This window comes from Sapajus apella, unplaced genomic scaffold, assembly GCF_009761245.1.
Source record: "Sapajus apella isolate SASKATOON/1434 unplaced genomic scaffold, GSC_monkey_1.0 scaffold2, whole genome shotgun sequence".
In the NCBI taxonomy this organism is placed as follows: domain Eukaryota; kingdom Metazoa; phylum Chordata; class Mammalia; order Primates; family Cebidae; genus Sapajus; species Sapajus apella.
The window spans coordinates 86,717,968-86,741,302 of record NW_022436942.1 but is presented as its reverse complement, the minus strand read 5'-3'; the positions used below and the strand labels follow the sequence as shown (position 1 = coordinate 86,741,302).

The following is a 23,335-nucleotide window of genomic DNA, read 5'->3' as shown; positions in this document are numbered from 1 at the left end:
TTGCTCTGTCGTCAGGCTGGAGTGCAATGGCACGATCTCGGCCCACTGTAACCTCCGCCTCCTGGGTTCAAGCGATTCTCCTGCCTCAGCCTCTCAACAGCTGGGACTAAAGGCACGTGCCACCATGCCCAGCTCATTTTTGCATTTTTGGTAGAGATGGGGTTTTACCATGTTGGCCAGGTGGTCTCGATCTCTTGACTTCGTGATACGCCCACCTCAGCCTCCCAAAGTGCTGGGATTACAGGCGTGCGCTGCTGCGCCTGGCCCAGCTATAGGTAAATCTTAATGTCAGTCAGAGGACAGCATATTCCCATACTCGCCTGAGCCCACTGGGAACCTGGGGCCATATGGGCTTGGTGACCAGGCAGACCTGGTTCGAATCTTGGCTTTGCTACTAACCAGCTGTGCAGCCTTGGCCGTCACTCAGCTTCTCTGGGCCTGAATTTTCTCATTTGTAAAATAGAACATATAGTAGTGCCACCAGTGATCTACTTAAAACCCAAACCAGAATATCCTGCAGTGTCATACTGCTGAGAGTAACACCAAACTCTGAACACAGACTCCAGGGCCCTAGACAACCTGGCCTTGCCTGTTTCACCCATCTTAACGTTTCTCTTCCTCTTCCTACTCCTCATCCTCCTTTGTCCTGGCTGTTCTTTTATTCCTTCGACATGCAGAGCCTGCTCATACCCCAGGGCCTTTGCATTTGCTGTTCTGTCTGCTTGGACAGCTCTTTTCCAAGCTCTTGGCATTTAGATCTCAGCTCAGATGCTGCCTCCCCAGAGAAGCTTTCACGATGGTTGATCATGAACTAGCCCCGTGCAGTCTCTCCTCATCCCGTTACCCTCCTGGTTTTCTCCACAGCATTTACAATATTCGAAACAAACGTGCTTTTATGTGTGTTTACCTACATAACTTCTACCTCTGCTATTACGGATACACCCGCGAGAGCAGGGCCTTGCAGCCGCTGGTGCATGGCTGTGAAGCAGGAGCACGGGAGGTGCTCGGTAAATATCCGGGGAGAGAATGAGAACACCGCCGCTTTGATGAAAGGCTTACAGCTGTAGAGACCATGGCTGCAAAGCAGGATGTTAGTGGGCATCATGTCCCCAAAGACCCCAAATGTGCCTGCAGGTTTTGCCTGGCCGCTTGTGCTCCTATGAGCCACCAAGAGAGGAATGTTTTCCAGGTGCTGCTGCCTTTTGCCACCAAAACGAGGCACATCGAGCCAACCCAAACCCAAAGCAAGCCTGGATCCCAGCCCACACAGCTGGCACATGGAGGCAGGGCTGCTCTGCTGGACCCACGGGCCCCTGACGGGGAAACCAATGCTTGCTGTTGAAGGTGAGCTTGCTGATGAACCTGTGCGTGCTGTTGAAGGCGTGCTTGCTGTTGAATGTTGCTGAGATGTCAGGTTGTTTTGCTATGCAGCATGGTCACAGCAAGAGCTGCCTAATGCAATTCTAGGCTCCCAGGGATTAAATAAGACCCAAGTCCACCAGCCAATACAGTGCGGAGAACGCTCTGCTTTGAACAGCTCTCAGCAGAGCTTAGTGAGCATTGCAGCTGCCATCACCCCCGTTACCAGTGTCAATTACTGAGCACTTCCTACGTGCCATGCATGCCACATGCCTTTTCTTTTTCAATCTTTGAGTAGCATCTATGCAATATGACCCTTAGAATCTCCATATTTGAGATAAGGACACTGAGGCTCAGAGAGGTTGATTTCCCCAAGGGCACTCAGAGGGTAAGGGGCAGAAAGACCTAACACGAGTCTGTCTGAGGCCAAAGGGAGTAATCCTTCCTTCTGTGCTACACCCCACGAGGCACTTTCATGGCACTGAGCGTCCTCCCGTGGGGCATGGGGGACCCTGTGGTGTCTGCTTGGTCTAGCACAGGACTTCTCAACCTCAGCATGATTGACATTTGGGGTCAGATAGTTCTTTGTGGTGAGGGCTGTCCTGGAATTGCAGGGTGCAGAGCAGTGTCCTTAACTTCCAGCTAGATGCCGGTAGCCTCTGCTCCAGGTGTGACAACCAAAGATGCCTCCAGACGTCGCTAGATGTTCTCAGTGGGGATTCAACTGCCTCACAGAGAACCATGGTTTAGGGCAGCATGGGCAGTAGGAAGAGCTGACACAAAGGCATCGTCCTGCATGCTTTAGGTGGATGACAGCGTCCAAACTCACAACAATCACCTGGGGTAGGCCTGGGTCCTCCCCCATTTTGCAGATGAAAGAACTGAGGCTTAGAGAAGAACTTGTCAGTGGTAGAGTTCAAGCTCTGAATCATGCCATTTAAACTGCACTTTGAATCCCAGATGGAAGGATGCAGGCACTTCAAGAGCCCCTCAAGGAAGATACATCCTCGCTTTACAGCAGGGACCCCAGCTCCACAAAGGGGCCGTCATAGGGCAACGTCACCCAGCTTGGCTTGGAGCCCAGGACTTCTGGATTCCGGGAATTGCTTTGTTCTCTTTAATTTTCTTTCATCTGAGAACCAAATGGGTCTTGAGGATAAAGACCTTCCAGAGTTTCTTCTAAAGCCCCTCCGTCATGATAAGTACAAATAGAAAACTCTCTTCTTCCCACCTTCCTGCTTAGGGAGGGATTCCACCCGAAAGCAGCAATGCATCCTGCTGAGGCCTTAAAACTTAGGGCTGTTACCACGGCACTTCGCACCCTCAAGGACTCAAGAGTCTGCAAAACCAACAGTAGGTTCAGCACAGAGAGAGTTTAGTGCTGACGGGGTCCTGAGCTCCGAGCAACCATCAGGCTGTTGGCTGAGCAAGGTTGCTCTCTGTGTGCCGGAGCCAGCGCAGGCACCTTTGGTCACTGGAGAAAAGCCAGGCCTGCTCGTTGCCCAAATAATGGATTTGGGCACTGGGATCCATTAGCTGGAACTGTGCCCTGGAGGTCAGGCAGGCTGCACCAGAAATTCAATAGATGAACTTTCTCTGATGATGCTTTAAATCTCAGCAGCCCCACCCTGTCCTGGGCAGTGCCTACCAACCCGTGGCTGCAGGGGTCCTGTGAAAGGCACAGGCAGGGCTGAGGACCAGGGTGGGGGCACCCAGGGAGCACAGAGTGAGGTATTGTGTGTCAGTGCATTAGGGTGAGGGGATGTACATAGGGTGAGGGGATGTACACAGAGGGCTGTGCAAACAGGGGTACAGTCAAGTGCAGGCATTAATTATCATTATTTTCCTGTGGCATATCTACACCATGGAATACTATGCAGCCATACAAAACGATGAGTTCGTGTCCTTTGTAGCGACGTGGATGAATCTGGAAACCATCCTTCTCAGCAAACTGACACAAGAACAGAAAATCAAACACCACATGTTCTCACTCACAGGTGGGTGTTGAACACGGATACAGGGAGGGGAGCATCACACACTGGGGTCTGTTGGGAGGGCTGGGGGGGTGGACAGCTGTGGGTGGGGAGTTGGGGAGGGATAACATGGGGAGAAATGCCAGATATAGGTGATGGGGGGGATGGAGGCAGCAAGCCACACTGCCATGTGTGTACCTATGCAACAATCCTGCATGATCTGCACATGTACCCCAGAACCTAAAGTGCAATGAAAAAAAAATAATAATCATTATTTTCCTTGCCAACTTGCTCAGCTCCAGTGTCCCCTCCTTGAGGACAATCCCATCCCCAGTAGCCCCCACCCAACCCCCTCAGCACAGCATCCTCTTCATAGTGCCCATCATCTTCATAAACTTCTCACGCATTTTCTTATTCCCTGCTTCTCTCTGTCACTAGCATGCTGCTTCCCTGAGGGCAGGGACCACATTTGTTCTACTTAGTGCTGTGTCGCTGATACCAGAATGGTACCTAGAAAATGGCTGATACACCTGGGTTTAATAGAGTGTATGTGACCTGGGAAAAACAAGGACTGGGTATTGCTAAATCTATGAGACACCACACGTAAGAAAACCACTGCCGGGTAGTCTGCACCATGTCATCAACTCCAAGACACAGCTTTATTTCGAAGATGCTTTAAGGCATGGCCCTGTAGATGAGATCCTCTATGATGGACACTTGGGCATTGCAGCTGCTTGTCTGTACTGCGTGTTTTTCTTCCTATTACTGTTCCTGGGGTTATGTTGGGCAAGCCATGGTCCTTCGCTAGGTGCTGCTCCTTCACCTTTTGAATGTGAATCAGCAGAGAGGCCGACGTCCAAGCTTGGCTCCCATTCAGATACTATGACTCCTATTAACCTGTGCATTGCAGGCCAGGCTCTTCAGCTCGTACGATTCCTTCACACTACACACTGGCCTGGCTTCATTTTCCAAGTGCTCCAAGGCAGGGATATTCATGATGCATTGCAAGGTGAGAGAAGGAATAGGCAGAAATGTGTGAAGATACGGCTCTATTTCTGCCAGACAAACCAGGACTGAAAAACCTTTATACGTGTGTGTGGGATGTATGTAAACACATGTGTCTGGGTGTGTGCATGTATGTGTATAGATTTGCCAATAAGACAGTTTGTGGTTAACAAAAAACAGTATGTATGATATTATCTTATTCTTATAAAAGTATCTCTATCTGTGGGTATATGTGTGTAATAAATGATTACTAAAATGTTTACAACGGTTTTCTAAGGGTGATGGAAGTAAAGGTAACTCTTTCTTTCTTAGAGTTTTCTGGAGCAATTCTTATTTCAGGCAAATTTTATATATTATTTGTATAATCAGAAAGAATGCCCTCCAAATGATTTCAGGGTGATTAAAAAGCCTACAAACATAAATGAAACAAGTATGTACGTATATCATCACTTACATAGTTATCCTTGCTGGGAATGAAAATATGAAGAAATATTGGGAAACTTCAAACGAGGAATATTCTATTTAAAAAGAAAAAGAAGACTGAATTTCTTAAGAGTATTTTGTGACAGGGCAATGCTAAGGACCTGCTCAGCTTAACAGAGACTGCAGTGCGAGACAATTAAATGTGATGTGACTCTAGACTGCATCTTGTACTGCAGATAAATATGTTTTACAGGAAATGGTTGGTCAACTGACAAAATTGGAAAACAGAATGTGGATCAGATAACGTATTGCATCAACATTAAATTAACTGAAGTTGATGAGCGAGGTTAGGTAAAAGAATATTCTTATTCTCAGGAAATACACATTGAACTAGTTAGAGTTAAAAGGCCATGATTATATGTAACTTGCTCTGAAGTGGTTCAGCAACATATCAATCAAACAATCAATCAATCTATCATCTATCTAAATCTACCATCTACCTAATCTATCATTTATCCATCAATCATCTATTAATCATTTATCTATCATCCATCTATCTAAATCTACCACCTATCTATCACTTATCTAGCTAACCAATCACCTATCTATTAGTCACCTGTCTATCTTATCTATCTAGCTATCTAACTATATCTACCTCCCTTCTATCTGTCCCCCCACCCATCTATTTACCTATCCACCCATCCATCCACCTGTTCATCTACCTGCCTACCTGCCTGTCTAGCTAGAGGATGGGAAGAGAGAAAGAGAGGCTGAAACTATGAAAAAGCAAATGCGTTAAACAGTGACAGTAGTTGAACCTCCGTAAAGGGCATATAGTATACTCTGTCTAGTCATTGCAACCTTTGAAGTAAGTTTGAAATTCCAAATACAAAGTAAAAAGTTAAGCAAAATTTGAATGTACAGAGATTATATGGCCTAATGGCCAAGAGCTTTTGGCCCTCTAGTTAGAATACCTTCTCTTCCCTGTGCAAGGTGTGTGACCTCAGCCAAGTCCTCCATTTTCTGAGCCTCAGTTTCTTCTACTGTAAGAGGGAAGGAATACCAGCGATAATGCAGGTGTTGTGAGGAGCAAGTTGGCAGGCATAATGAAGTCCCACGTGTCTACCTCTTCTGTTTGGCTGTGACACCTGAGAGACGCACTTCCTTCACCTGCTTCTTCCTTATCAAAATCACGAACCTTGAATGCGGGAGTTGGTTAATAAATGTTGGCTGAATGGAATTGAGGAGGAAAAGAGGAAGAAAGGAAGGAAAGAAGGAAGGAAGGAAAAAAGGAAAAGCTAGGAAGCAAGATAATAAAAGCCACATCCTCCAGAACCTCCGCCTCCACATTTACGCAATGGGTATCGTTCCATCTACACACATTCCAATGTTTACACGGGCCAAGCAGATCATGGAAATGGACCAAATACAAGGCGACTGTGACAAATCAGAAGGTGCCAATGGGAGCCAAGCTATCAGGATGCAAAGGCATTAGGATGATACAATGAGCTTTGGGGGCCTGGGGGGGAATTGTGGGATGGGGGTCAAGGATAAAAGACCACAGATACGATGCAGTGTATACTTCTTGGGGAGTGCGTGCACCAAAAATCTCACAGACCACCACTAAAGAACTTACTCATGTAACCAAGTACCACCTGTACCCAATAACTTATAGAAAAAGAAACATAAATAAAGGGCACCCACAGCGTTGCCAGGTGAGCACACTGCAGCTCTCCCACATCTGTGGGATCTTCCCAATAAGCTGGAGGGAACCCTCAGATATAACTTGTGAGAATGCAAAATGATGCAGCCTCTTTGGAGAAAAGGTTGGCAGTTTCTCAAGAATTAAATGGAAGATTATCATACGGCCAAGCCATTCTCCTCCTCTGCATCTACTCAAGAGGAATGCAAATGTAAGTCCACACAAAGACATAAATGTGAATATTCATTGCAGCATTATTCATAAATGCATGAAACATTTAAAGAGCAGAAACAACCCAACTGGGTAAATGGATGAACAAAATATGGTATATCCATACAGTGGAATATTATTCAGCAATACAAGAAACACACGACTGCCCCATGCTAGCATGTAGATGAGCTTCAAAAACATAACGCTACATGGAAAAAGGGGACACAAAGACCACGTATTGTATGCTGTCATTCACGGGACATGCCCACAGCAGGCAAATCTACAGAGACAGAAACCAGCTTAGGGAATGGGGATTAACTGTGACAAAAATGTTCTACAATTGGATCGTGGTGATGGCTGCTGAACTTAGCATAATTTACTAAAAGTCATTGAATTGTACACTTGAAATGAGTTGCATTGTGTTCTTTTTAAGCAACACTGTGCATATCACGCAAAATATTCTTGTAAGCCTCCAGTCCTAATCCCTGATCTACCCAATCAGAGGATTACATGAGATGACTAGAGTGGACTCTGAGTTAGTAAGCCCTTCCTATATGCTGGCTACTAGGTCATGTTCTCTGCTGGATTTGTAAAACTGATTAATCCTCATGCTGACCTTTTGAATTAGTAACTGTGCTTATCCCCATTTTACTAAGAAGGAGACTGAGTCCTGGAGGGAGCACTATGAATCACCCAAGACTTCATAACTCGAATGTGGCAAAGCCATGAAGAACTCTTTGGGAGAAATTCTCCATGACATCCTTGCATTTCAGCACATTGTACAAGCACAGCACTGACTGTTTTTGTTCTGAAAGGTCTTTTCAGAGGTGTTTTATATAGTGAACAGTCTTGGAAGAGAGACAGTGCCTTCTTCTGGAGCAAAGGGCAGACACGCTTAAGGTCCAGGATGACAAAGGCATCGTCTCTTTGGGGAGGTCAGGCAGACTTCCTGCCTGCCTTAAGTCAGGTTGGCCTGCTTTTACAGAATACCATAAGTCAGTGGCTTAAACGACACACATTTATTTCTCACAGTTCTGGAGACTGGGAAGTCTGAGATCGGGATGCCAGAATGGTTGGGTCCTGCTGAGAGCCCTCTTCCCGGCGTGCAGACTGCTGCCCTCTTGCTATGTCCTCACATTCCTCACACAAGGGAGAGACGGCAAGCTCTGTCTCTTTTCCTCTCCTTATAAGTGTACTGCTCCCATGATGGGAGCTCCACACTCATGACTTCATCGAAGCCTTGTTAATTCCCAAAGGCCCTACCTCTCATATCATTGCATTGGGTGTTAAGGGCTTCAACAGATGAATTCAGGGTGGGATACAAACATACAGGCCATAATACCACCCATCAGAAAAGACGCACATTCTCTAAGACCAGGATTCCTCTCCTGAAACCCAATCCACTACACGTGCAAGCCTCACTGGCCCCCTCCGCATAACCCGGTGGGAACTGAAGTCCAGGCAACTGGCACAGGAAGATGCTGATACAGTGGCTGTCCTTTGTCTCTGACCCTGGGGTCTTTTGTCTTCTGCCAGCATCCATAAAACTGTGACAGTTTGATTTGCCAGTTTACACTAGGGTGCAGTCTTAGAGTCTTCAGAATTCTTGACTAAATCCAAAAACCTCACGGGCCTGCTGCAGAGCTGGCTCTGACTAAATGTCAGCTCCCTCCCCTCTTGCAGCTGTCCGCAACTAGCACTGCAAGTATCATTGATCTCATCAGACCCAAGGCCACAAACTAAGCCTGGGGCCTAGGGACTGTGCTCATGTACACCAAGCTGCCTGCTAGATGTCCTCGCCCAGCTTCTGCTGACTCAAATTTCACATTGCTTTGTCAACAGCCAGGGGTATCAACTCTGGATTCATTTCAGGAGGCAGTTTTCGGTTTGAATGTATTTATTTCCCTAAAGACACTGATTATAATTCCTGGAGATACTAGTAATGGACTCCATGTCAAAATTGTTTTAAGAGTAGCTAAGGATTGCTATGTATACAATCGTGATACATTTTGGGTTGTTTCCCTCTTGGGTTTTATAGGCTGAAAGATAGGTTCTTTACCTCTAGAAAAGTTACCATTGCTAGAGGTGTCCTATCAACACGTGACATTCATCAAGGGTTCTGGCTTTTAGGGGGCCAACAATGAGCAAGGACCTGTGCTGTCCACTGTGGGAACCACAAGCCACACATGGCTATGAAGCACTGGAAATGGGGCTAGTTTCGGTTTAGATGTGCTGTTAGTATAAAACACACACTAGATTCCAAAGACTTAGAGTAAAAACACATAAAATATCTCATTATTAATGTTTATATTTATTACATGGGGAAATGATAATGTTTTAATATAATGGGTTAAACACAATGCATTATTACAATTAAATTTAACTTATCTTAAAATTTCTTTTGAACGTGACTATTAGAAAATTTAAAACTTCTTATGTGGCTCACCTTGGGTTTTTACTGGACATGTGGTTTAGAACTTCCTCCCCCTTCTCCTCCTCCTGCCATGGGCCTTGTGGTCTTTCTGTTAAAGCACTCTGGATTCAAGGCCACCACAGTCCATATGTCACTTTTGGGTGAATTAGGGAAAAACGCCCTTCCTTGAGACACCACCTCCAGCAGTCAGGAGGATGGTCACAGTATATGGATGCTGCTGGAGTGTTTACTGCCCCTGCCGGAATGCTGTCATGGTTGCGTGTGGACATCACTGTCTGATGGTGGTGCTGAGTGCAGAGGACAATCTCGCATGGGGGTCTGCTGCTTGTTCTGGGGGTGGGGTTTGCAGGGAAGTATTTTTTCCACGCCGTTTCTCCACCTCAACAGTTCGTAAGGTTCTTGTCTGCTCAGACATGGAGCTTTAAACACCAGAGAAAAGACTGATTGCTGTCTGTCAGACTGTATTCAAGGGAAACAAAAATAAAAAAGCAATACCTGAATGCTCTTTTTTGATTTTTGTTTTTTTCTGGATGTGTTTCCAGGGATTACAAAAGATACACAGAGACTCCATTTCCAGCTTGGTAAAGCCGTTGCATCGCCTTATTCTTTAAGCAAACACTGTGCTGTAGCAACCTGACTAATGACAGGAAACACCAGGAACTGCAGGTCTTTCTTCAAAAAACTGAAAACTCTAGAGCACACATGACTCGAGGCAAACCTTTTCTGAGAAAAGCAAAATGCTGGATATTTTAGACTTTCTAAGTCACATGATTTCTGTCAACCACTCAATTCTCCTGTGGTAGCCCCCAAGGCAGCCACAGGCAAAATGGAAGTGAATTTGAGTGGCTGTGTTCCAATAAAACTTTATTTACAAAATAGGTGGTGACTAGGTTTGGCCCATGGCTCGTGGTTTGCCAACCCCTACTCTAGAAGAGTGCTTTTAAACAGTTACCCCACGGGCCAGCCCCCATTACGCAAATGTATTTTGCTTTTTATTTTTTTGCCCATTAAAAAATTACAATTTATTGCTAACTTTGAAAAACTAGGTTCCCCCCAACCCCAAAATCTATGTTTTCCATTCTGTTGAAGATATAAAATACTGAACTCCTATTACCTCATGATCACAACTGGTTATAGCAATTGCCTTGCTGGGAAAGAAAAAGAGCAGAATCTTGGCTGCCTTCTAGAATGGGCAGATCCAACTGACCACTTATTTAAGTCACCTGCTTAGCTACAGTAGGTGTTCAGGGTTTGACCCACAGTCCAAAGCACCACGGATGGTCCACCAAGGGATAAGTGGTAAAGAGAATGTGGCACACAAACACAAGGGAAGACTATTCAGCCTTAAAAAACAAGGAAATCCTATTACTTGTTCGAACACGGACGAACCCACAGGGCATCACGTTAAGTGAAGGAAGCCAGGCACAGAAAGATGAATACTGCATGATGTCATGTACATGTGGAACCTAGGAGAGTTGAGCTGACAGAAGCAGAGCTAGAATGACAGTTCCCGAGGGCTGGGTAAGGGGACAGCTGGGTAAGGGGAGATACTAGTCAAAGGGTATAAAACATCAGTTAGACAGGAGAAGGAGTATGTTCAAGAGGTTTTTGGTGCAATATGTTGAATTTGGTTATTAATAATATATTCTTTTTTTTTTTTTTGAGACAGAGTCTCTGTCACCCAGGTTGGAGGGCAGTGGCACGATCTCGGTTCACTGCAACTCTGCATCCTGGGTTCAAGTGGTTCTTCTATCTCAGCCTCCCAAGTAGCTAGGACTATGGGTGCACATCACCATGCCCAGCTAATTTTTGTATTTTTGGTAGAGATGGGGTTTCACCATGCTGGCCAGGTTGGTCTGATCTCAGGTGATCCACCCACTTCAGCCTCCTAGAGTGTAATAACATATTCTTGACAATTGCTAAGACAGTAGATTAAGTTTTCATCAGACCAAAAAAAAGCATGTGAGGTAATTCATATGTTAATTATTAGGTTGGTGCAAAAGTAATTGTGGATCCTGGCACTTAAAAGTAATGGCAAGAACCACAATTACCTTTGCAACAGCCTAATAGCTGAATTTAGCCATTCCCTAATGTATATGTATTCTAAAATAATATGTTGTGCATTATACACGCACACATGTGCACACACACACACACACGCACACATGCACACACACAATTTTCAATTGTCAAATAAAGGGAAGAAAGTCAGGAATGAACCAAAAACCCCAACTAAGCTGGCATGATGCCAAAACAAAGAGATGGCAAGGGAAACGAGTGGATCGGCTGGAAGCGTGTTGCACACAAGCCTCTGTACAGTGAACCTCGTATATTTTAGTATGAGTGTTCTTGGCAAATCGGATGTCCAAGTGAAAATCCCACCAGTTCCTCCAGCTGGCTGTGGAATGACTTACTTTGATAACGTCCTCATCTGTGGACTTGCACTCCACCGCCTCTGAGATGTCCGTCACGGCACTGTTCTCCTCCACAGAGACCACCTTGATGGGCATGGCGACTGTCTTTCCCGTGAGTATGGCAGTGTTCAGAATTTCAGTATCCTGCCAAAGAGAATCAGACACGCTGGGTCAAGGGAGCTACTCCATTCTGTTGGGAACTGGACGATTCTAGGGTGAACCTCCTGGGGTAAACACCAGGCTGTCCTCATTTGGACTAGACACACTGTACCATTTACACACAGTGCTGGGACTGGTAATAAAGAGTTATTCTTTGGAACAATTTACCAACAATGTTCAACAATTTACTTTTAGTTTATCTACGATCATCTTCCTAGTTTTCAACAATAATCAAAAAGTATTTATTTTTTTCTCTATTGTAGAGATCAAATAGAAGAAATACATCAGTTATGTTTTGGTTGTAAGCAACAGAAACTAACTCTGGATACCTTAAGCAACCACAATAGGTTGAATAATTAGATTTACTCTCACCCGCTGCAAGAGATATCCATGCTCTAATCTCTGGGGTCTGTGAATATGTTACCTTACCTGGTGAGAGGGACATTGCAGGCAGGACTGAAGTGGGATCTTGAGATGGAAGGATTATCCTGGATTATCTAGGTGGATCCAGTCATCCTAAAGTCCTTATAAGAAGGGGCCATGAAGGCCAGAGGAAGATGAGGAGGTATGGCAGTGGAGGCAGAGCTCAGAGTGGTATGGCCATGCGCCAAGAGAGGTAAACAGCCTCTAAAAGCAAGCTGGAGAGTCAAAGAACAGATTTTCCCCGAGAGCTTCCAGAAGCAGCCATCCCAACGTCTTATCTTGAGCCCTTTAAGACTCACTTCAGACTTCTGCCCTCCAGAACTGAAGGATAATACATTTGTGTTAATTTGTCATAGCAACATCAGGAAACTCATACAGATCCTCACGGGCTAGATCCTGGACTGCTCCCAGCATCAAAGGAAGAGCTCAAGAAGGCTTTGCAAAGTCTGGATCACCTTCAAGGCTACTAAAAGCAGGAAATAATGGGCAGTGTCTCCCGAGTAAGGTGGAATGAATGTCTTCAACCATTTTTTTTTTTTTTTAACCTTATATATAAGGGAAATTTATTGGCTCATCTGAAATGCCTACAGCATGGAATATGATTGTGCCCAAAGGTCCAAGCGATGTGTCATATGCTGGTAGTTTTCTTGACCTCTTTTTCCCCCTTCATCTCCCTTTCCCCCATCTTCAACGATTTCTATTGTTTTGTTTTTTTCTTTTGAAATGGGGTCTCACTATGTCGCCCAGGCTGGTCTTGAACTCCTGGCCTTCAGTGATCCTCTCACCTTGGCCTACCAAAGTGCTGCTACCACAGGCAGGTGTCACCATGCCCAGATAATTTTTTTCTAATTTTTTACTTTTCCTGTAGAGATGGGGTCTTGCTATGTTGTCCAGGCTGGTCTCGAACTCCTAGCTTCAAGCAATCCTCCCACCTCAGTCTCCCAAAGTGCCACGATTACAGGCACGGGCCATTGTGCTTGGCAACTTTATTATTTTTTTAAATGAAGACTAAAGCAAAGCAAACGGCCTTCCTCTGTTGCTCCATGGGAGCCCATTTCATCACAGCCATGAGGACTTTGATTTATCCTGCTCAGATGGCTTCATGCAGAACTATTAGCATCACACCTCTATGTATGTTGTGATTTGCAAGGTGCTGAAGAAAATACTTTCTGTTTGATTTTGTAGGATACTACCTGACTGCCTTTTTATAATCCTTTTCTTTAAGAACAGATAAAATGCAAAAGGGCCTTTGGCTTTGGGACATCTAATGATGCCAGTTTCTCCCAAAATCCCTCTCCAGATATACTGCTCTGGTGTGAAGCGGAGATGGAAGGAAAGAAGATTTTCTCCGTTCTTTCTCCAGGGAAGCAACTGACACAAAAATGACCCTTCGTATTAAACAAGAGCTCAGTTGAAAGATTTATGAGTTGTAAGTAGAGGCTTGGCCTCTCTGCTGCTTTTGCATCAGCCAGCAGTTCCATCCCCCTCGGCTGTGTCTTCTCCCAGGTCCGTGGGATTCCTGGAGATAAGCTGCAATCCGGGCAGCTTGCGCAATGGCCGTTACGGAGGCTAAGAATACTTCAGAAATTCCCCAAGTCTATTTCCAGGTTCATTACAGGTAATGTGCTCAGAGCTCAGTCTTCACATTTTCTCTCTCAGTGTGGTTTTTGGCCAATGGCTTCATTAAGGCAGCACATTCCCTCATGGACTGTGATGAGTTTTCTAACAGTTGTTGCAATTACACACACACACACACACACACACACACACACACACACACACACACTCTAACACTCCCTATCCCTAAATTGTGATTAGTTTTCCAATGGTTGCTGCAATTCCACACACACACACACATTCACACACTCTAACACTCCCTATCCCTAAATTGCATGAGTGCAATTGTGCGAGTGCCTGTGAGTGTGCACTTATGGATACATGTGTCTGTGTGTGTGTGTGTCTGTGAGTGCCTGTGTGTGTAGGGGTCCATGTGCCTGTGTGTGTGCCTGTATTTGGGTATGTGTAAGTGCCTGTGTTTGTGTGTGTCTGTGTTTGTGTGTGAGTGTGTGTCTGTGTATGTGCAAGTGCCTGCGTGCGTGTGTCTGTGTGTATATGTATGAGTGCCTGTGTGCATATGGGCTCATGGGGCTGTGTGCATGTGCAAGTGCCTGTGTGTGTGTGCCTGCGTGTATATGCATGAGTGCCTGCGTGTGCATATGTGTGCATGTGCCTCTGTGTATTTGCGAGTGCCTGTGTGTGTGCCTGTGTGTATATGTATGAGTGCCTGTGTGCATATGGGTGCGTGTGGCTCTGTGTATGTGCGAGCGCGTGTGTGTATATGTACGAGTGCCTGTGTGTACATGGGTGCATGTGCCTCTGTGTATGTGTGAGCGCCTGTGTGTATATGTATGAGTGCCTGTGTGTACATGGGTGCATGTGCCTCTGTGTATGTGTGAGTGCCTGTGTGTATATGTATGAGTGCCTGTGTGTATATGTATGAGTGCCTGTGTGTACATGGGTGCATGTGCCTCAGTGTATGTGTGAGTGCCTGTGTGCTTACGATATTGATGTGGCAGGCCTACAGAGTTCTTTGCATCTGGCTGCAGCTCTCAAACACCTTTTTAGCTGAGGCCAATTCACAGCAATATGCCTAGTGCACTATTTACGTGTATACAATTGTTCTGTCTTCTGAAACCCACCCAAACCCCCGCTGGATCAAGAAGAACACATCGTGTGCATGGCTGCCTGGGTGTGGAAGCCACTTCCCTTTATGCTGCCGCTTAGCACTGCTCATAGGAAAGTTTACACTGCTGGCTGCCTTCCCTCTGGCTCCATTTGGCTCTGACAAGTTCAGCATCACAGAAGGCAGCCCTCTTCCTGAAAGCACACAGGTGTGCAATTCCTGCAGGCCTCAGCAGGTCTTAGAGACCGCTTACGAACACCATCTCAGCACCTCACAGAACCCGACGAAGGCATAAGTATGACTTGGAAGCTTTCTGTATTATTAAATGTTTCATCTCTCCTTTTACCCTACTCTGAAGCCCCCCACCCACTTCCATCATAAATCAGAGAACTGCTCTGTTTTGCTGAAAAGAATCAATAAGGTAGGGTTCTTTAAATCACGGTCATTTCGAATTTGAAAAAAGCCTGGGGCTTCTGAGAAAACACATTTTTGTTGTTTGATTTACCCTCATAAATGTAAATTAGTTTGGCCATTTTCTAGGTGAATTGTATTTTTAACTTTTAAATAAATAAGAACATGGAAATACTTCATGGAATGACTTCCGTGTACGGGTACATGTGCCTGTGTGCCTGTGTGTGCCTGTTTGCTTGTGTGTGGGTGCATGTGCCTGTGTGTGTGAGTGCCTGTGTGTGCCTGAGGTTGATGTGGCCGGCCTACAGAGTAGGCACTCACACAGACACACACACAAGCACACACACATAGACACACAAATACATACACACAGGCACATGCACCCATACATAAAAGTAATTTCATGAAGTCATTCCAGAAGTCATTCCATGTTCCTGCACATGGAAGTGTTAAGAGACTCAGAAGTGTGAATGGAGAATTGGGCTGACTGGCTGCAGAGATGGGGGATTTGTCCCAGGAATGGGTGTGAAATGTCCCACTTCGAATATCCCCCAAGGGTTCTCTTGCAGAGTAGAAGGGTGAGGAACTGTATTCCATCCACACAGTGGAAGACAACTCAGCCACAAAACGGATTCGTGCATGCTACAACACGGGTGGGTCATGAAAATGCTGTGCGAAGTGACGCAAGCCCAACACAGAGGCCACCGCTTATGCGGTTCTATTCATATGAAACGTCCAGACCAGGCAAATCCACAGACACAAAGTGCATTCGTGGTGGCCAGGCGATGCGGGGGCGGGGAGGGAAGTGGCTGGTAACGGGTACAGGGTTTCCTTTTGTGTACATGAAAGTGTTTTCAAACTAGACAGGATCATGGTTCATAACCTTGCAAATACCAAGAAGCACTGAACTGTATATTTTAAAAGAGTACGTTTTATGGCACGAGAATTATATCTCTATAAAAAAGAAGGGAAAGGGTGCAGGATGGGGCTATGGCCATGGAAAGGCCATCAGGCTCGGATCTGGTTTCGACTCTGGGCTCCTGCATGGCCTCAGACAAGCCAACAATCTATCCACCCACAACTGACTGACCCTGGAAATGGAATGAAAACAGACACCCTCGTGGCTCAGAGACCAGACGCCTGCCTAGTAAAGCAACCGTGGGGTTCAAATTTAATGAGTGTCTGGGGAAAGGGTGGGCTTAATCTAAAGTATCCCAGAGAGCAGAGAGCAACCTCTGTCAATTCCTGTGTCTAGGAGTCAAGAAGAGCTAGTAGTTACTAAAAAGGCAAGAACAGCCGGGTCACGTTGGAGGAGCTCTTGGAGGTGCTAGGTGTTGCTGATATTCGCATTCTACCGCAAGCCTGTGAAGCCGGTACTTGTGTTACCCTTAGTCTGTGCATGGGGAAACTGAAGCATGGAGCTGAGGGACTGGCTTGCCTGGGGGCACAGCCCATACAGGTTCTGGCCACCCTTGAACGTCCAACCCAGGGCAGGAGCATATGTTCTTGATCACAACTTCTCGACTCAGGTCAAGGGCAAGGACCTGAGCGAGAATTGCCTTAAATCCTGGCCCTGCCCTCTTCTTGCTATTGTTTAAATTCTCCAAGTATCAGTTTCCTCGACTGTGAACTCCGAGAATAATTAGGGTTGTTGTGAAGATGAAATCAGATAATGTTTATGGATTGCCTGTCAGGGATTGGAGCAAAGTCTAAGTTGACTCAAAGGGCAGCTATTAAACATAAATGTGGAGTGTCTCCTACGAGGCAACTGGTGGCTGGAGGGAGGCCAGATTCCCCCACTTCAATCTCTATTTTTCTCTGAAAATTGGGGGTGTGCAGGGGGAGGAATAGAAAATAAAATAAAAACAAGTCAAACGCAGCAAACGCCAAACACATTTCAAAGCGTGTTTATGTTAGCGCTTTTGGTATTCATTTCGTATTGTTTTTCTTTTACAAAACAGGAAAAACATGTTGATAACTTTGAAATCTCCTCTGTCATTTTTTTCCAGTCTTGATCCTCAATTTCCACACCCCAGAGGCCACCACTGACAGGACTTGGCAAGCATCTTTCCAGTTTGTGATTTTACACTTTTACCAAGTATCCATATTTATGCAAAGAAAATATATAGAAAACACAATTTATATTTCTTTAAGTAAAAAAAAAAAAGAAAGAAAATGTGGTATTGTCTTTTGTTTTATGTTTTACACAAAAGCATGTTTTATATAGTTTATATAAATCATATTGTACTTTCATCAACTTATGTTTTGCTTTTCAAAACACTCAACATTATGTTTTATGATCTATCCCTGTTTGTAGAGCTGGACCATTTATTCCCATTTAGATCCATATTTACATAACGATTGAATTCATTTGTCTCAAAGACTGACTAAATTCCATCGGGTACCTTCTCTGTATCTTACTTCTCCATTCTTCTACCCATGGGAAATTACAGTGCTTTAAATTCTTTGCCTTTGCAAATAACTGGATCTCTCCCCATGCATATGTATCCAGGTTCTTCAGCGTCTTCTAATCCCGGAAGTGAAATTGCTCGTTGAGAGTCTACACATTTAACTCTTTGATTCCGCTATTTGGTGTTTCCAAGTGGTTGTCCGCACACACTGAGCAGCGTGGGAGGCTGTCCTTCCCTGAGACCCTGAAACCCCCATGAAGGCGTATCCCGTGGCCAGGTGATGGTTCCAGTTGGTCAATGGAACATTAACCTAGCTGTTGTTGTGACGGGATTTTGTAGAGTGGCTGAGGCTCATCATCAGTTGACTTTCATAAAGGAAGTTATCTTATACAATCTGGGTGGGCCTGACCCAATCAGTTGAAAGGCGTTTAGAAGCAGGGCCGAGGCTTCCCTGAACAGGAGGAAATCTTGCCTGTGGATAGCAGCTTTAGTTTGAGCCCCAAAGATGCAGGCTGCCCTTCATGACAGCTTTTCCAGGACACATAGCTATATCTGTGTATCTAACCTATCGATCTATCAATCATCTATCTATGTGTCTATCATCTATCAAATCTATCTTCCATCATCTATCTAATCTGCTGTCTCTCTGCCTACCTACCTACCCCCCCCATCTGTCATCTCTCTATTATCTATCTTACTTCTCGCTATCTAATCTCATCTATCTTGCATCTGTCTCCTTACCTAGCTGTCTACCTATCTATCTTCTCATCTTGTTTCTCTAGTGGAACCTCCTGTATTATCAGCTTCTTTATTTTAGGTAATTTGGTGGGTAGGGTACCATTTACTTCCCTGTTACTGTAGTCACTGTGCCCGGCTCATGGTGGCCGTGGAGGGTCAGGGTTTGTGGACTGCAGCGACCTGAGAGCTCTAAGGCCCGGCTTTGGGCCAGTCCCTGATGCCAAGGTCATGGGCACATGGGCAAATGGGGCTTGGCAAGTTGCTTTCTGCCTTGAGGAAGCCGATCACCATCTTTGAACTATATGCTGGGAAAGCGATTGCATAAAGTGTCCGGGAACCACAAACAACAAGTGGGAATCCCACAGAGAAGGCAGGGATTTTCTATGAAAACATGGCCCTTCCAAGTGGATTTGTTTTAAGGGGCTTTTCTACCTGTGCAGGTTAAACCAGTCAGCCACACACCTCAAAGGAGACCCTGCAGGAACTCCCACTGGTTGAGCCCAGACCTTACATTCTCATTCACAAATTTAATTTCTGGGGAGAAACTTCTCCTATAGAACTGGCCATTTTAAAACAAGTTGTAAGTCATCTCATTTTTGAGCACGAGAGTCAGGGAGGAAAGGGGTTCCTCAGCCCACCTGGACGAGGAGGAATGGCTTGCTCAGGGCTACGCCGCTGGACAGCGGCGCCATCTTGCTTTTATTTCTTTTATCCAGCACACCTGCCACTTCCCTCAAGCGTGTTCTCTCTGAGACAGAGGAGACCTTTGGTGGCAACAGCAGCATGCATTACGCGCCAGATTCTCTTAAGTGCTCTGGGCGTCCTAGCTCCCTGAACCCTCAGAGGGAGACTCTGTTCTCACCCTGAGTTGAAGGGTGAAGAGACGAAGTCAAGAATGCTGGCTAACTCACCCAAGCTCACAAAGCCAGCAGCTGGGTGGAGCTGAGCTATGAACCCCAAGCGAGAGGTCCAGCCCCTGGTTCTTACTCTTTGCACAAGACAACCCTCTAGAAAACGAGCCCCCCAGTGGGGGTGGGGAGTGAGTGGGTGGCCGTGAGGGCCTGTCTCGCCCTGGACTGGAGAAGCCACTGGACAGTGGGACGTGGACATTTTTCAATTCTCTCCAGACCTGCTGTGACTTTGGTGACTCTTAAATCTCTCCAATCCATCTTCAATCATCCATCCAAGGACACTTAAATTTAAGGACATTTAAGGACGCTTAAATCCCAGTATCCTTCCTTCCATCTGCAGCCAGAGAAGCAGTCCACTCCTGTGAGCGTCTCCCAAATCCATAATTTTCTTCCCCGCCACCTGTCTTTGAGGGAGGAACAGCTGGATGAATGCTCCCCTTCCACATGGACAGGCAGCCACGGAGGCCAGGGTGCCTCACTTGGTCTCCTCAAGGGGCTTGCGGAGCTGGCTGCAGACCAAAAGTTTCACATTTTCTCTAAAGAAGGCAACTAGTAAGGAAATCTACTGTTCACGAACTCAAAGTAGATGCTGAGAACAGAGATGGCCACCATGTGCTGCTGCTCAGAATGAAAAGAAAGATGAATTGAATTTCTGTGGGGAGAGGAGGTGTCTTTCACATCCCATTAGATTTTCCAGACTGATTAATAAGATTAATAAGAGCACATGGCATGCTTTTATGTGAACTTGTTAGCCAAGAATGATTTTTACATCTTCGAGGCTTGTAAAAAAAAGGAAAGAAAAACAATATACAACAGAGACTATGTGTCCTGCAAAGCTGAAAATACTGTGTAGCCCTTTATGGAAAATCTTTGCTGATCCCTGAACAAGATCATTTTTCCAACACGAGGGGCCCTCTTTCCCCCAAGAGCCTCTCCTAATCCTGGAGTTTGAGGCCATTCTCTGTGGTAGAGCCATGGAGTTGCGTTCCTTGCAGATGCTAACTCCTGTCCTTATGGCTTTTTCTTCTTCAGTGGTTCCTGATCCGCCGTGTTTCCGGCGGGACTTCAACACCAGCGTGATGACTTCCTCCACAGAAGCCTGCACCCTTTGCTAAACTTGCCATAAATTTGCATCTTGATAATTTGCACTGCATGTCTGCACCTACTAGAATCCTCGTGCTAAACCAGAGGGGCTCATGTTAAACAGGAAGGGAGATTTGAATTGGGGATCACTTTATAAGGCATTGACAATTTACATTTGTGATGATTTTCGGATGACTGACAGCATTTGGTTCCCTGCATGTGATTTTAGCTCAAGGAAGGTGAATATAAACGCTTGAATAACAAGAAGCCCCTAAAATTGGCCTTTCTGGACTTAACCATAACAGATAACATTATAAAACCACCTGCTCCGAAGGAAAAGTGTAAACATAGGGGAAAAAAAATCGTTTCTGTTCATATATAACCAAAGCGGAACTGCAGTTGGTTGGGAAAACATCCCAGCAGGTTAAGACACTGAGGACAGCCGGAAGGCCCTCCGCTCACGTGGCAGGCTCTGGGGAGGTCAAAGGTCCAGCTTTGAACTTGGAACCTAGAGAGTCCAGCTTTCAGCATTCAGAGGGCAGCGACCATCGTGGCTTCATGAGTTCAAACTAAACAGGTGCCTGCCTTGTGGCCTCCATGGGAGCTGTGTTCCTGCTCCTGCCTTGTTGGAGCTTTGCTTTCCTTATCTGTGAAATGGGGATAATCCCACTTTCCTCTGGGGTTGCAGGCAGGAGGACCTACAACCCCAGATCAGTGCCTGGTACAGAGATGACCACTGCACCACCCCGACCCTTTCCATCTTCAACTCAGGAAACAAAGCCAGCAAACTATGACATTGTATTTGAATGCCCTGATTCACCAAGTCAATTTTGAGCTCCCTGTAGCTGCACCAGACGGATCGGTTCCATTTTTATGTAACAAAGTTGTGAGTTGTTTTTCAGTTGCCATGACCCTCAGGTTGAAGGTCATGTAGCCTGAGCATGCCCAGATGAGCCACACATGCAAACAGGAAACCTAAGTGCTCAAACTGAGGTGTAGGTACTGAATTAAGAAGAGAGCACTGCATAGCAGGGTCCAGGATCCAATCAGATTGAGCCCTGGCATCACCCATGGCAGAAGTCAATCAGATTGAGCCCTGGCATCACCCTATGGCAAGATCCAATCAGACTGAGCCCTGGCATCACATCATGGCAGGAGCCAATCTGACTGAGCCCTGGGATCACCCCATGGCAGGAGCCAATCAGAATGAGCCCTGGGATTACCCCATGGCAGGAGCCAATTAGATTGAGCCCTGGCATCGCTTCATGGCAGGAGCCAATCAGAATGAGCCCTGGTGTTACCCCATGACAAGATCATGCCTCCCTGCATCACTTCATTGCCACATCCAGTCTGATCACATCTCATGACCCAATGCTTACAAAATCAGACTCAGCTCTGGGAGACACTGCTTTGGGAACTATCCCAGGTGTTTACTTATTGCAAGTAATACAATCTCCTTGCTAACTCCTCCTTGGTTGAGGTCATTGGATTGATACCTGCCAAGCAACTGAACCCACCTGTTGTGTGGGTAACAACCCCAGCTTCTTAGGGGCAAGAGGATGAGCATTCAACTGCAACTGATTTGGGAACCAATTTAGCATCACTTGGAAATCCAAGGAGTGACTGTGTAATTACACTTACCATTCGATAAGGAGGCACCATCGGGGAACCTGGGGGCATTGGGAAGGTGCTTTGCTGAGGGCTTCAGTGCCTTGAAGCTGAACCCCAGAGTCTGGAGCAAGGTGTGCGCTGGTACTGATCACTCTGTGAATTTGGGAGCTGGGACTGACCTGACCCAGGGCTGATAAAGCCACCCTCTTCCTGAAGTAAAGAAAAAGAGCTTTTCTAGCTATCAAACAATGATGAAATCTGTGTAGTAGGGTAATATTGGGATATTAACTCATGGTTTGCTTTCCCTCTCTGAGGCTTCCCCTCTCTTCCTTCTATTCAAGCAGGGAAACCAGTTCTGATGCATCCTTTGGGGAGGGAGGAGAAGGACAGCAAACAAAATGCCTCCCCGAATTCCAGAGAAGCAAGGAAAATCACAAGTATGACAAAATGTGCGGCCAGAATCACAGGGCAGGAGGCGTTCTCCCTCCACCCATCCTTCCAGGACAGACAGAACAATTTTTTTTTCTCTTGGGAGGTAATGAGGGAGAGAGGAAGAGTGGTCTTTGGGTTCTGAAAGGGAACACGTGTCTGGTTTCTAGGCAGCGTCTTTGGAGAAGACGCAAGAGGAGGTGCCTGCCTGGTGTCTGTGCTGCAACACAAAGACCCTTGAATCCCAGAGGTAGCCCCCAAAAGGCAGGGGCTAGGAAAAGAAACTGATTAGATCTGGAGGAAACAGAGACCCATGCCTGTCAATATCCACTCTCCTTTTTAGTCACTGAACCCTGATGCTCTGAGTGGTGGGTTGGGAAGAGACTAAACTTCTCAGCCTCCCTTGCAGTTGGCTGTGACCATGTGACAGAGTTCTAACACAGTTGTTCTCAAAGTGTGGTTGGGGCCTGGGCCAGCAGAATCAGCATCCTCTGGGGGCTTGTTAGAAATGCAAATTATTGGGCTCTACCCCAGACCTACTCAATCAGAAACTCTGAAGATGGGTGGGGCACATCAACCTGTGGTTTACCAATTCCTCAGGTGATTCTGGTGTTGCTGAAGGTTGAGAACTGATTTAGTCCAAAAGTAAACGGAAATACGCAGTAGTTTAGAAAATCTCCTTAATGAGAACTAGACTCAGTAAGTGGGGACATTCCTTTTGTCCTTTTTCCCTTCCTACCATCTGGAATATAGATATAATGGCTGGAATACCAGCAGTCACCTTGGATAATGAGGCAAACATGGATATATAAAAGCCATTTGATATAAAACCGGTGGTTCACACCTGTAATCCCAGCACTTTGGGCGGCTGAGACGGGCAAATCACTTGAGGTCACAAGTTCAAGACCAGCCTGGCCAACATGGTGAAACCCCATCTCTACTACAAATACAAAAAT

General features: G+C 45.9%; 1 protein-coding gene across 1 annotated transcript in view; it reads right to left on the bottom strand.

Moving 5' to 3' along the window:
• TMEM132C (transmembrane protein 132C) overlaps window positions 1–23,335 on the bottom strand; it is a 431,755-nt gene that overhangs the window by 30,434 nt on the left and 377,986 nt on the right. The window contains exon 5 of the mRNA XM_032244139.1: window positions 11,521–11,664. Within this exon, the coding sequence (XP_032100030.1) occupies window positions 11,521–11,664 (144 nt within the window). The remainder of the gene's footprint in view (window positions 1–11,520; window positions 11,665–23,335) is intronic.